This window comes from Embiotoca jacksoni, unplaced genomic scaffold (genome assembly GCF_022577435.1).
Source record: "Embiotoca jacksoni isolate LCO1_2020_lvr unplaced genomic scaffold, fEmbJac1.0.p SCAF_9, whole genome shotgun sequence".
In the NCBI taxonomy this organism is placed as follows: Eukaryota; Metazoa; Chordata; class Actinopteri; family Embiotocidae; genus Embiotoca; species Embiotoca jacksoni.
The window spans coordinates 6,721,611-6,734,708 of record NW_027185447.1 but is presented as its reverse complement, the minus strand read 5'-3'; the positions used below and the strand labels follow the sequence as shown (position 1 = coordinate 6,734,708).

The 13,098-nt window shown below is 39.4% G+C and overlaps 1 protein-coding gene across 1 annotated transcript; it reads right to left on the bottom strand.

Annotated features, from left to right (window-relative positions):
- Positions 1–2,469: 2,469 nt before the first annotated feature.
- On the bottom strand, positions 2,470–3,277 carry LOC138193337 (transcription factor HES-2-like). Its single transcript, XM_069141318.1, has 3 exons — positions 3,188–3,277; positions 2,897–3,080; positions 2,470–2,792 (listed from the first exon to the last, which is right to left on the bottom strand). Exons 1-3 carry the CDS (start codon positions 3,275–3,277, stop codon positions 2,470–2,472), a joined length of 597 nt encoding a protein of 198 aa, XP_068997419.1.
- Positions 3,278–13,098: the final 9,821 nt, after the last annotated feature.

The following is a 13,098-nucleotide window of genomic DNA, read 5'->3' as shown; positions in this document are numbered from 1 at the left end:
TTACTGAAGACCTCATTTGGACCCACCTGTTGAAGAAAGCCCAGCAGAGACTCTTCTTCCTGAGGAAGCTAAAACAAGCTGGGCTGCCCTCTGAACTTCTGGTAAACTTCTACAGAAGCGCAATTGAAACCATGTCAGTGCATCAATGTGTGGTATGCCAACTGGACAGCAGAGAACAGGAGGGACCTGGCCCGGGTGGTTAGAACAGCACAGAGGATTGTAGGAGTTACCCTCCCTGACCTGGACACTGTGTATGCTGGCCGCCTGCAGAAGAGAGCCAGCAACGTCAGCAAAGACATCACACACCCGGGTCACTCTCTGTTTGTTCCCCTGCCATCAGGAAAAAGATTCAGGACAATCAAAACCCGGACTAACAGGCTGAGGAACAGCTCACGCCCGACATTGCTGCTGAGAACCAAAAATAGGCAATAAAACAACACTTTAACAAAGCACTTTGTCATTTTGTTTAAAGCCGTTGATGCCTGTGTTTTATCTTTAATATATTTATTTAATGTCTTGTTTTATCCTTGTTGTTTTTACACATCTTTTACCTGTTCTGCTGCTGAACTGATGAGTTGGCAACCCAATTTCGTTGTATCTTTTTACGATGACAATAAACATCCTTATCTTTATCCTTATATTACTACCACGTATCGACAAAATACGATTCTAGTAGATTTCTGTATGTCTTTCTAAATGAAATATAATTAGGATTGCTTTGCTTTCCAAATGAATGTAGATAAAGCATTCTGATGCTGACTAACTAATACTTCAAAACTCCTACACAAGACAGGCAAAATTTGTTCTGTAAATCAGTCCAAAATATAAAATTGTTTTCATCTATGAAATCATTACCCATTTCTATCTCTGTATGTAACTGATTCTATGCTCAGGTTTAAGGAACTAAAAGATTGTGCCATTAGGAAGTATTTCTTGGAATAGATATTAGCTCACTTGTTTTTTCTTTCTATAGAATTTACAGAATTTACATTTTTATCCTTTGAGGACACCCATATTTTTGGATACACTGGACCTGCATGATACAATAGACTGTTAAGAGTTGCTTTAAACCTACATACAAATGTTGTATGGTGTTCTATAACAAAGACATGCAATGCTTAAAAACAAAAACAAAAATGTACACTTGTTAAAGTCAACAATAAAAATTTGTCTATTATTTTCTAGATATTGAATGTATTTTGTTTACTCAGTGGACTGCTAATTCATTGCTTTATGAAGAATTATTTTGTTGTTAAATTGACATTATTTCTTACAGACTGTTGGGTTAATGCATAAACTATCTCTTCACTGGTAGAGATTTTTCAATGAGCTATTTATCCAGTAAAGGCAGCAATTATATAGGGAAGAAGATTTGATTAAGTTTCTTTTCATTGGAAAAAAAAAAAGTAAAGAATGGAGAATGCAGAAGAAGCAAAAATGTTCAATCTGTGGATGAAGAATAAAATCATTGAAACCTAAATACCAATTTAATATTACTTAATCAAAGTGGTGAATTTGGTAACCAACTACAGATAACAGAAAAACTACCAAATCTTAAAGTAATAAGTGTTATAATATCATAATGAGTTATTATGAGGTGAGATGTAAAATAGTCTGACCACCAGTTGGCCTGTTAAAATATAAGGTTGCTTAAGGAAATAAAATATTGTAAAAGTACTGAGAAATATGTGTGTTTCAGTGTTGCTGCGGCAAATCTGTCTTTAATCACTTTAGTAATCTCAGTGTGTTTCCATCACACAACCAGCCCAACTTCTTCCCACCAATTTGGCGGCAACTAGAGGGTTGGCTCACATCAGCAACAATAGAGCAGCTGCTCATCAGCATCAATAGGCGCTGGCTGACCTGTGGCTTTATGCGTTTGCGCGCCTTTTTTTGCCTTTCATTTCCCTGAGAATCCCCTCATTGAGACGTCGGAGGTTAATAATAAATCTGAGATCCCTCCGCGACCACAAAACCAAAGATCAAACATCATGACTGTCTTTGTCGATAAGCACATTTATTGAAAAGCTTTTGTCAATGACAAAATATCAGAAATGTCACAGAAAATGTTTGTTTTTCTTACATGCCATCAATTAATAAAATATAATCCTATCCAACACATGGTGTTTACAGACTATTCTGTTGCACAGACCAAAATACTTTTAAGCCCATCGTGCAAATCTCAAACAAAATAACCCTTGGGGTTTTACAAAAGTGTTGTCTACAACCCAGATCTTTGAAACCCCAAAGAGGATTGCATTTAAAAAAGTTCATAAACTTCAGTTTCTCTGAGATCTGTGCTCCTCCTTTCTGGCATTAAACGCAGAATCAGTCAAATGCTGAATCAAATAATTATACAGCAACTTCAACAATTATTTTTTCTTATTTCCTAAGACTATTAGTAGAATACAAAGGGGTAATATAACATCACAAAATAAATAACACGCATCAAATAAATGTCCATCCAGTCTACCAAGGTCTCCACATCGCAGCGCTGACAGGCTGCACGCCTGACTGCGCTCGGCTGGGAGCCACTGCGCTGCTGCTGCGGGACTCCAGTCTGGAGTTGAAGCTGGATTTGAGGCTCAGGAGTCTCTGTTGGATCTGAGGGAAAGTCCTGGAGCTCTGGGCGCAGCAGTTCAAGCAGGTTGGAGTGACGGTGGTGGACATGGACTGCTGGACGAAGTCGTTGACCCGCTGGCACGCGTCTTGATCCAAGCTCGTTTTGGGAAGCAGAGCGGTGACGCGCTGGAGACAAGCTTTGTAGCCATCTCTGTAACTGTCTGCAGAGTCTGGAAAGAGAGGATATTTGATCAGTGGCTGGAACTTAATATTAGTTAGATGTGAAATAAAGAGAATAATTTTCAGATGTATATATCGTAGAGAGGGTGCTCACCTTTGACTGGAGGAGAAGGAAGGTCTCTGAGGAAGCGGACAGTCATTTCCAGAATATCAGCTTTCTCCAGCTTGGAGTAACGTGCGTTGTCTTTGCCAACAAGGGGCAGAATCAGGCTCTTCAAGTGATTCAGACTGTCATTTATGCGAGCACGTCTTCTCTTCTCCAGTAAGGGTTTCAAAGTCTAGAAGAAAACATTAAAAAGCGTTAATCAGCTGCTCCTTTAATTGAGTCAAATAAGAGACACTGTTCAAGTAACATAAACAGTTGTGGAGTTTGTCTCTTTCTTACCTTTCTAAGTTCGTTGGCTTGTTTCCTCTGGGCCACGGTGGACCTTGCAGGAAGAGGCTGGTTAGCCTCGGCAGTGATGCTGGGACTCATTTCTTTTGCTGCTTGTTGTGCTTTTTGAGTGGAGATACTTGGTCTTGGAGCGGCGGAGCTGAAGTGTACAGCAGAGACGGAGAGCCCTCTATTTATATGGACCCGGGGCGTCAGAGGGGAGGGACCACAAGCCATTGTGCTGAAGGGTTTGACACAGGGGGGCGAAGCCCTTGGGAGATGAGTGGAGCTCCTGTCTGGACCATCTGGCCCCGTTGGGCCCCTGCGTCTGTACGCTGGTATGCGGAGTTTCGTGATAGTGTTGCGTTTTATTGCGTTAAAAATGTTAAGCTTCAACGTTCATCCAAGCTCGAATTACACATTTAACGATGTTGTTTCTCTTTAACACGGAGCAGATCTGCTCTTGTAATAGATGTAGTCAACAAAAAATATGGCATCGTCTTGCACATAGCCTGTATTGTTAATAAATTGGTCAATTTATTTTCAAAATAATCTGTGTAACTGTTAGTTCATTCATTGAAAATATCCACAAATTAAATATCAAACCAATAACAGAAAATCATACGAACCTCCTGAGAGCTGCACAGTTATGAATAAACAAATATAAATATGTATTCAAATAATACACACATAGCCAACATACATACAAGTCAATGCTTTTTAATGCTACTGGGCTCTTCAGACCTCCAGAAAACAAAAAGAACCAGATGAGTGATTCTGAGGTGACGAGACTAATCTATTCCTAAAATTAATAAACCTGAGACCCAAGCCACGCTATGTATGGATTAACATCTGCTTGTGGACTCTCAGAAGCTTGTTTCCAATATCAACAACACGGCGTTCACCTGTACCAATGGGGGAGGAGACTGACGAATTGCTATAGCCTACAAGCAAAGAGATGCGTGCATTTGAGAACTATGAACGTAAGATAAAGAATATATTTCTATAGAAGAGCCATAAAACACAAGCCTGCTCAAAAGTTTAATTAAAAACACTGTAACATGAGCTAATATGATTCAGCGAAAGACTGGACTTCTTATTCAGTGCTCCCTGAAATCAAAATCCTTTAAACACAAATAGTCTATTACAACGTTTAAAATTAAACTAAATAAACTTTTACTTCAACGTATTTACAAAGTGTAGGTTTGTCACTGCTGTTTACATTACACTAAACGGCCCTGTAAGCTGCCAGTGGGATTCACGCGTTCGGCACGCGCCACAACCGGCTCAACAGATGGGACCCCCCCCCCGCCCCAGTCTTCTGTCTCCACACACCACACACAGCCCCCTCCCCCTCTCCCACTGCTGCACCACTGCGCTGCTGCCCCCATCATCAGCATCCCGGCCGGCTCATGTCCCGTTCTTGTGCCCTCTCACCATCAATGTGCTTTTTTGTCCCTTTTTTTTTGGAGGGAGGGAGGCTTGGGTCACAGAGCAGAAACACAATGGCGCAATTGTACTATGTTAATAACAACTATAGCAATGAGTAATACTACGCAAGGAAGTCCTAAAACCAAACTCACACAAAAAAAAAGACACCAAACAAAACAAAATGCAACTGCAAATCTAGTTTTCATTTAAACTGAGGATTTATCACAATGCTCTGCTCTTAAAACAAATTCAGTTATAGCTTGCATTGTTCTGAATATAATTTATTTGTGGCAAATCTGCTTTTAAGCACCAAATTTAAACACGGAATTGTTCACTCAAGCCTTCAAGGTTTGAATGGACAATGAAGAGCGGGAACAGGTGCATCAGTTTCAGTGGATTAATTTGAAAACAGATCGTTGGCTCAACAAGCTCATATCATTTTGGTAAAGAGAACGCAGTTCGTCGACTGCAAGCTGCCTCGCTGTAGAGCTTGAGGGATTTTAACCCTCTTGCTTTGTCACGCATTACAGATGCGTGGTTTTGCACGCGCCCTGCCCCATGGGGCCCCAAATAACTGCCATCCAGTCCAGTCTGGGAACTGGCCTTTCGAGATAAGACAAAAAAAAAACAACAACAAAAAAAAAGTCCAAGAGAGGCTTGGGTTAGGAACCTTTTTTGTCTTGGTTTCAGCGTGGGTATCCATCTGTGCAAGCTCGAAGCACAGTGATCCTTTGTTGAATAAGGACGTACAGAAAAGTGGAATCAGTTTTTCAGTATCTGTTCGGGAAAGGGATATAATGAGCTTTTTTGTTTTCTTTCAGTACTGAATTCATCCACTTGATATTTGTGTCGGATTTAAGTTAGATAAAGAAAAAAACTTACAAACATGGTTATTATTATTGACGATAAAATAAATAATTAGTATTCGTATTATCAGCTGCATCACCTCTTAACGTATATTTCGAACAGTAAAAAGGCAAAAAGGTATCTTACTTCGACTATCCTCATTGAAAATCTTAAATCGTAAGTCTTTAGTTTGAGTTTATAATGTGATAAGTTAGAATGTGGTTGTATAAATGGCATGAGACTGACACGAGCCAAAGTCTTCAGACAGATGGAGCTGGAGCGCAGGTTCACCGAGGCGTGAAATCAATAGCGTCGACGGACTCTGCGCTGTGGAAGGTGATCGTCTCCATCGCGGCTACAAGGAAGGTTCCAGACTTTTAGGTTTTACAGGCCTTCAAATTGTGACTGCACCTGAAAGGGTGTCTGGCATCCCAAGCCAAAATCTACGCCACCATTATCCGCATGGCCCTGGAGCGTCTGTGTAGGACTGCAGGCTGGTGTTTGAGTCTGAACACAGCGACAGACACGCCAAGTTTGATCAACTATCATAGTTATACATGTAGACTTAAGTCAAATGCCACAGTGAGACACATCATTTCCATCTCGATTAATTAAAATGTATATTTATTTAAATAAATTGAATAATTCTGTATGGCTTTGAGCCTCTCTGTTCATCCATTCACTTACAAAAAGAGCATAAAGTGCGTTAAATGCTATTTCAGGGGGTCAATCACACTTACAGTAATGCTTTGGTGAGTGTCTAATGAGAAATGTAGAAGTCTTTGAAATAACTTCTAATGTCCAAAAAAAAGCTGTAACAGTATAATTTGATTAAATCTGTCAAAACTCAAAATGTTTGGTAATTAAGGATTCAGCCAGTTATACATAATAATACCAAACTATAAATAGAATTAGCTCTATTATTATAAACATTTGAGTTTAAAAAGTTTTTTTTTTTTTTTTTGCAGAAATACAGAGAATCATTACAACTTTAACTGTCAAAAGTCCCCAAAACCAAGTCTGCAGATACTGTGTGGTCGATACACCATTCTGCTGTGTGTTACAGTCACAGACAAGACAGCGAAGTGAGGGGTAGGCCAAGTGCTCCTGTATTCATCAGCCTTGTTTTAGTCCACTAAAGTTAGATATTAAGATGTAGGGTTGAGAACAGCACAAGCCGAGAGTACCAGTGGGTTTATCACGAATTCATTTTTATTTTTTCCCCCTGCAGTTATGCACTGAAAGCTTTAACAAGATATTAACATACCAGATACCACGTCCAAATATATCCAACATCTAAATTCAGACTGTCTATTTGAAATGAAACTATTAGTCCAGAGACAGAAAACTCATTTGATTAACCAGTTAACTATACGAGTCACTTTTCAGGATAAAATGACCACTGTGGCTTGTCTTTGCCTTGATGTGACAGTAAACTGGTTCTGGACTAAGTCAGACAAAAACAATCCTGCATCATGCTAGGCTTTAGAAAATTATGAATGGCATTTTCTCTATTCACCAAAAGATTGACTAATAGTGAAAATGATCTGCAGAATAACCATTAACTGAAGCTGTGCATATTAAATGGTTTTCTCACCATGAACAACAGGGTTAAAACACTACTTTATCTCAGTTTATATCTCTCAACTCTCAGCATATAAATTGATCAGGGTAAATGTCATTGTTGCTATGCAAGTGGCCTGCATTATATTTTTTTGCATTATACTTTAACCAGGAAATCGAGCATATTCAGCATATGCTCGATTTCCTGGTTAAAGTATAATGCAAAAAAAAAATACTAACTATTCAAGCTATTCAAAAAGCTAGTAAGGGGACCTTGAGGGTATTACTTTCCTTTTTTATAGGGTTGAGAAAAACGCTTCGGCTGTTGCTCTCTCAAACTCGATCGGCGGTCTCTTCATGTTGACGATTAACATTGCAAGTCAGAAAATATCACTCACTGTAATGTCATCTAGGCTTGTTCTTTTTTAACGGCTCGGGGGTGGACCACAGCAGCCCGGTGGAAATCCATGTTGTCCCAGATGATAACATAGCTGGGCTGCTGTGGTTCACCCCTCTGCTCAGCTGGAGAAAAGATGCCATGTAGTGCATCCAGGAATGTGATGAGTAAGTTGGTGTTGTGGGGACGGAGGACGCCTCGCTGGCTAATGGCTGCACACATGCTGAGATTACCTCCATGCAGGGACATTCACGACGGCACAGTGGCAAGTAATGTTCCATCTTCGTCCCCTTCTTTTGGCTTCAAGAGAGAGCTCGTCTCATCAATAAAAATATAATTGTGCTTAATTGCAACAGCAACTAGCTCCAGGGCTCTGAAACAGAGAAGAAAATATGAGCAGAAGCACATACATTGGATTACAGTTCTGTAATGTGTCTATCCAGTGCTGATATAATGCTAATTTCACAGTAAAATACTTTCTTGCACATATTCATAATGCTGTTCTCTCAGAGTTTTGCTCAAAGTACTTCCTGTAGACATGTTCAATCCAGATTCAGTTGCACAATACACAATTTAGTGTTAGACACGCCCACCTGGTAAATGTTATTGAATGCTGTGATGAATATTGTGGTTCTGGATTTGTCATGGTGATATTGGTATTTTCTGCCACCAAAATGTTCACAATAGCGACTTCCTGTTCTGGTATGAACAGTCTGTGTCTTCTGCCACGGCCTGGTCGTCTCTCAGTTCTGTTGAAGATCCAAAAATATGATTTGATTGGTTACTTGAAGCTGACATAATTAAAATTTTTCAATATGAAATGACATTACTGTAAGACTGAACAACTATCACTGAGTAACATGGATACGTCAGTTGCAGCAATCTACAGTTTATATACATAAAGAGCAGTAGCATAGTGTGGATAGCAGGTCATTTACCGATTCTCATTTCTGAATGTCCGGATGATAGATGCAACCGTGTAGCAGCGATCCATGGTTGAGCAAATGTGGCTCAGACCGCATCTGGGACAACTTTCCTTCCTTGTCCTTATCGTCCTCTCACACCACCTCTAGCTTTTTCTTCACCATTGACCACTGTTTTTCTCCCCCAAAAAAGGAAAGTTCATCTCATCTGTGGCGTTTTTATAGCTTTAAACCTCCCTCTGATTTTGTAATTGAACAAATAAGCATCCACTGTTTACACTGTGAAAAGTTAGTGTTGCCAATTGGTGAAATGAAGCTTGGCATTTTTATTGGCGTTGCTTTCCAAAGGAACACAAAAGATTTTAACTTTGAATGTTGTGCCTCATGATAACCGTGTTTTGCAAAAAAATCGGACTTAGAATTTAAAAATGAATGTGAAGCAAACATTGTGCTTGATATTTTGTAGATTTGGTTGAGAGATTTGGTACAGAAGTTTCAGGTTTTATTGACTGTATTCAAGTTCTTGTTTTTAGTAAATAACTGTATGATCATTGTTAGGGTAAACACTCCTTTCTCTGGCTACGTCATGGCTCGTGTCGTGAAGCCACGTCTGTGACTGTGAATCGGATTAAGGTGTTGGCGACTGACAGACACTCTTGCTGCATGTGGTGGTGGTACTTTGTGTGGAGGTCACTGTCTGTGGTGCTGAAGACTGACAGCGTGTTTGACAGGTGAAAGCCCTCTGGGGTGTTTAAGTCCCTCATCCAGCCCTGACAGAACATGTTATGTTGCTCCTCATACAGGTAATGTTCTCTACCACTGAAAGTAACCAACCATAACAAACACAGACAAAGACAGGTTGGACTCACTTGTTCTTTGGTTAAGATGTATGATAACCTGCATCAGACAAATGGCAATAAAATGGAGAAATGGAATTCTATGTTTGGACTTCATCATGAGAAGATCCAGCTAACACCCTGTTACAATGAACGACCCCTTAAACTACAAGAAAGCAGCCCTATTAATCAGTCTCCATCATGGAGAGTGGCATTGTTCCACGTTACAACAGGAAACTGTTCATTAGTCATAGTTATTATCTCAGCCTACGAGACATGTATTAGGTGCTATTAAAAGAAAAAGGCCCTCAAAATAGTTGCAATGTACTTTATATTGTATTTCTGGTACTCTTTGTTATTCATTCCAGTTGTTGCCCTAATTACAGGATAGGTCTCAGTCAGATGCCTTAAACTAAAAATGTCATGTTTTTTTAGTTTTTTTTTTTTAATGAAAATATCCTTATTCTCAGCTGGAAACTAACGTGCCAGTGTTAAAAAATAAAGATGTTCCTAATATCAAATAGATCAAAAGGGGAGCATCAAATGTTAAAATGCAAAATATTTGTTTACATATATTTTTACATGCAGTTGTTTTGTACTGTTTGCTTATGTTATCAAAGCACTGGTATGATATTATTTCATCTTCTGGGGATGCAGAAGAAACACCTATTAAAATGTGCCAAGAAGCTTCCCACGCTTAAACCAACGCCACTTTCATGAAGCATCTGCCGCACCAGGCACGGAAGACCAAACTTTTTTGTTTTCTGCGACACCAAGTCCAGTTGACGTCACTGAATCTGTCCCCAAATCTCCGTCAGCGTCTCCTCAGGTCACGTGTTACATCAGACGGTAACAAAAGATTGATATAATAATCTAGATAAAACAGCACAATCGAGCAAACTGAATGATGCAAAAAAGGTCCCATCAAATTGGTCGGCTATATTAGATTTTCCGATTAAAGTTATTTCAAAACTTAAATATAAATCAAAGTCTGTTATGAGCCATTAGCTCATAATGTCAAATGATATGCCTTATGTCCTCTGAACAGTCTATTGGACACAGAGTACAAAAACACCAGTTAAAACTGTAAAACTGATCAGAATAAATACACATTGATTTTGAACTCATGATTAAACACAACCTAAAATAGAAATATTAAAGGAAAGATCAGAGATGGTTGAAAGGAAAAAGAGTGACTGGAAAGCTTTTGGAAATATCATGTACACACTAATTGTGCGACAAAAACTACACAGACGCTTCCTCATTTATTGCGTCTATTGTTCCTGTTTCACTTTGAAAATGAAGTGCAGCGCATCAAGCCCATAGCGTCGTTTATACTTTGAGAGGGGGAGAGACATTTTCATGTAATTGCAAATTGCATAAATGAGATGGATGGCTCAGACAGGATTTTGAATATCCAAAGAAAGCCTAACCAAGCCAGAAGCCAAGCTCCAAGCACACATCTGGTGGTGCACATTTGTTTGTCTCTTCAAAGTTGACAAAGGTAAACTTATAGCGTCGCATAGGCTTCTCCACCAATGGCTGTCGTTTCCTGCTCTGACAGACTTTTCACTCACTCACTTCAATGTGAGCTGAACAGACAGCCAGCAGCTCATCGCACTGCTGATGCTCGGGGAACAGGCGTGGGTGTTGAAATAGAGATACAACTTCAGAGTTGTTTATTTCGAAATAATGCTGCATATCACGGATTAAAGCAGCCCGCAGCTATAGGAGGAGGTATTGGACAGGCAGGACAGGGGGCTTGTTGGCGGGTTTTTTTGAATGTTGGATTTCTGATTGAGGGGGATACATTGTGCTGCCATATCAGGGGCACGAGAACAGCACGAGCCAGGCGAACAAAGGCAGCAGATGGCTTTCCTGCTCCGATAAATTATTTTGAAGTTACAGGGACATGGGGGCCATAAAGAGATGTCCGGGGGGAAATCAGTTAATCACGAGAATAAATGTAGGCAGAGGTAAACTATACTGCAGTGATGGCTAAAATAGAGGATTGTTTAAAATTAAAGCAGTTTAAAAAACGGATTTCTTATGCTCCAAGTATTCGTTTCATTGCCTTATTGTAGGATAATGATCACAACAATTGGTAAAACAACAACATTTGCGCCGATAAAAACGATACAAATACTAAAAATGTAGTTATTTATTGTTGTTAAGAAAATTGTGGGTGTATGTCTGTATCTGCTTCTCTGTATTTCTTTAGATTTGTTTCCTCAAAAGGTGCAACAACGAAGTGGTCCAACTGATGAGACTCAAGCCTGCAGTGTTTCAACCATTTAAACAAAACTTAAGGGGTAAAAACAAACTATCTTTACAGAATTATAAATCGTATTATTCCGTATATTTTTCTGGACTGCTGCACGCTCCTGCACAGTCCTGAGCGCCACAGATTAATGCCATGAGGGGGCGTGGCCTACGTGAGGCGTCCGTCCACAATCACTAGTCTCCTGTCATTGAGCCGCAAACCTCGTGTTGCAAGAAGGCGCACAATACAAATTCAGCCGTCAGCCAGGGACGACCTGCGGGAGCCGCTGCATGAAATGTGGAGCAGAGGAGCATTGATGTCACAGCCGGTGAGTCTTTTTCACTTTAAAATTAGATTTAACTTCATATTTAGAATATAGGCAAGCCCTTTGTGTTTTGAACATGGATATGTAATATAGTACTTGGTGTAATCTTATGTCAGCGCTGTCAAGACATGAAATCTCAGCCACTTATATGAACTTGCTATTTTAATATGATAGTTGCTATTGGGATTATATGTAGAGTAGCATATTTGGTCTTTGTATTTAATGTAGCCCAATATGGTCTGAGCTTGAATCCAAGTTACATACAAGTTGAAAATGACATCTACAGGCCAAGTTACCTGTACCACGTGACTGTGGGGTTTATGATATTGACACGTGCATTATATATTCTAATATGCTTATATCTTTACATTGCTTGTGTGGTGTATAGATATTGGTAGTCCATTGTTTGGTGCTGGGGTGTTACTTTTTCTAACTGCAGGAAAATAACCGAACTTGACTTTATATTATAAAAGAAAAACAACAAAAATATATGAACTCAGCAGATTCTCGGCGAATTTATCAGACCAGAGTGGTCGAGACTCTTTTTTTTACTTTTAACTGGTGCATTGTTGAAATGCCTGTCTTGTCAAATTAGTTGTCCTGTTTGTGTGCGCAGCTGTAATGAGGTGGAGTGTGAGAAAGTCTGACCGTAGAAATTGTCACTGCAGCTCACGGATGACTGGGTCGCTGTGGGACAGACATCACGCCTGCACGGTGAGTTCAGGGGCACAGAAGACGTCCATCACAAAGCTGCGAGAAAAACAGAACAAGAACAAAGATAACTGTAAGACATTAAAGTTACAATAATGATCTTCTGTTTCAGAAAGTATGCTTATTCCTGCTTCTGCTGTCATGCTGTTTATTTAAAAAAAAATATATAAATAAATAAAATAATCGGCACGACAGGTATCACCATAACAAAAAAAATAGTTATGATATAGAAAGCAGATGATGTGATTGTCTCTTTGGGTTTACATCAGCCTGGAGCTGGTTAAGTTTATCATGGAATTTATATGGAAGAGATTTTGAGCAAATTAAGAGGAAAACGTCTTTATTTCCAAACCTGCAGTCAGTTGCATTTGTTAAAAAGTAAAAATAAAAAAAGTCACATTTGTTCAAATTTTATTGTTACAGATCAATTCAGATCATTCAAGTAGCCTGTACGGTGACAGCTTTATACATCAATTAGTTTATTCATATAGGCTATTCTTTACCTTTACTCAAAAAGTGTCCTTTAGGTCAAATGTCAGATTTTCTGAATGTATCTTCAGTGCTGATTAAAATTCCACGTAGTTTTGAGGGAATTCACCGACAGGGAGAAGTCTAATACACCTTTTTA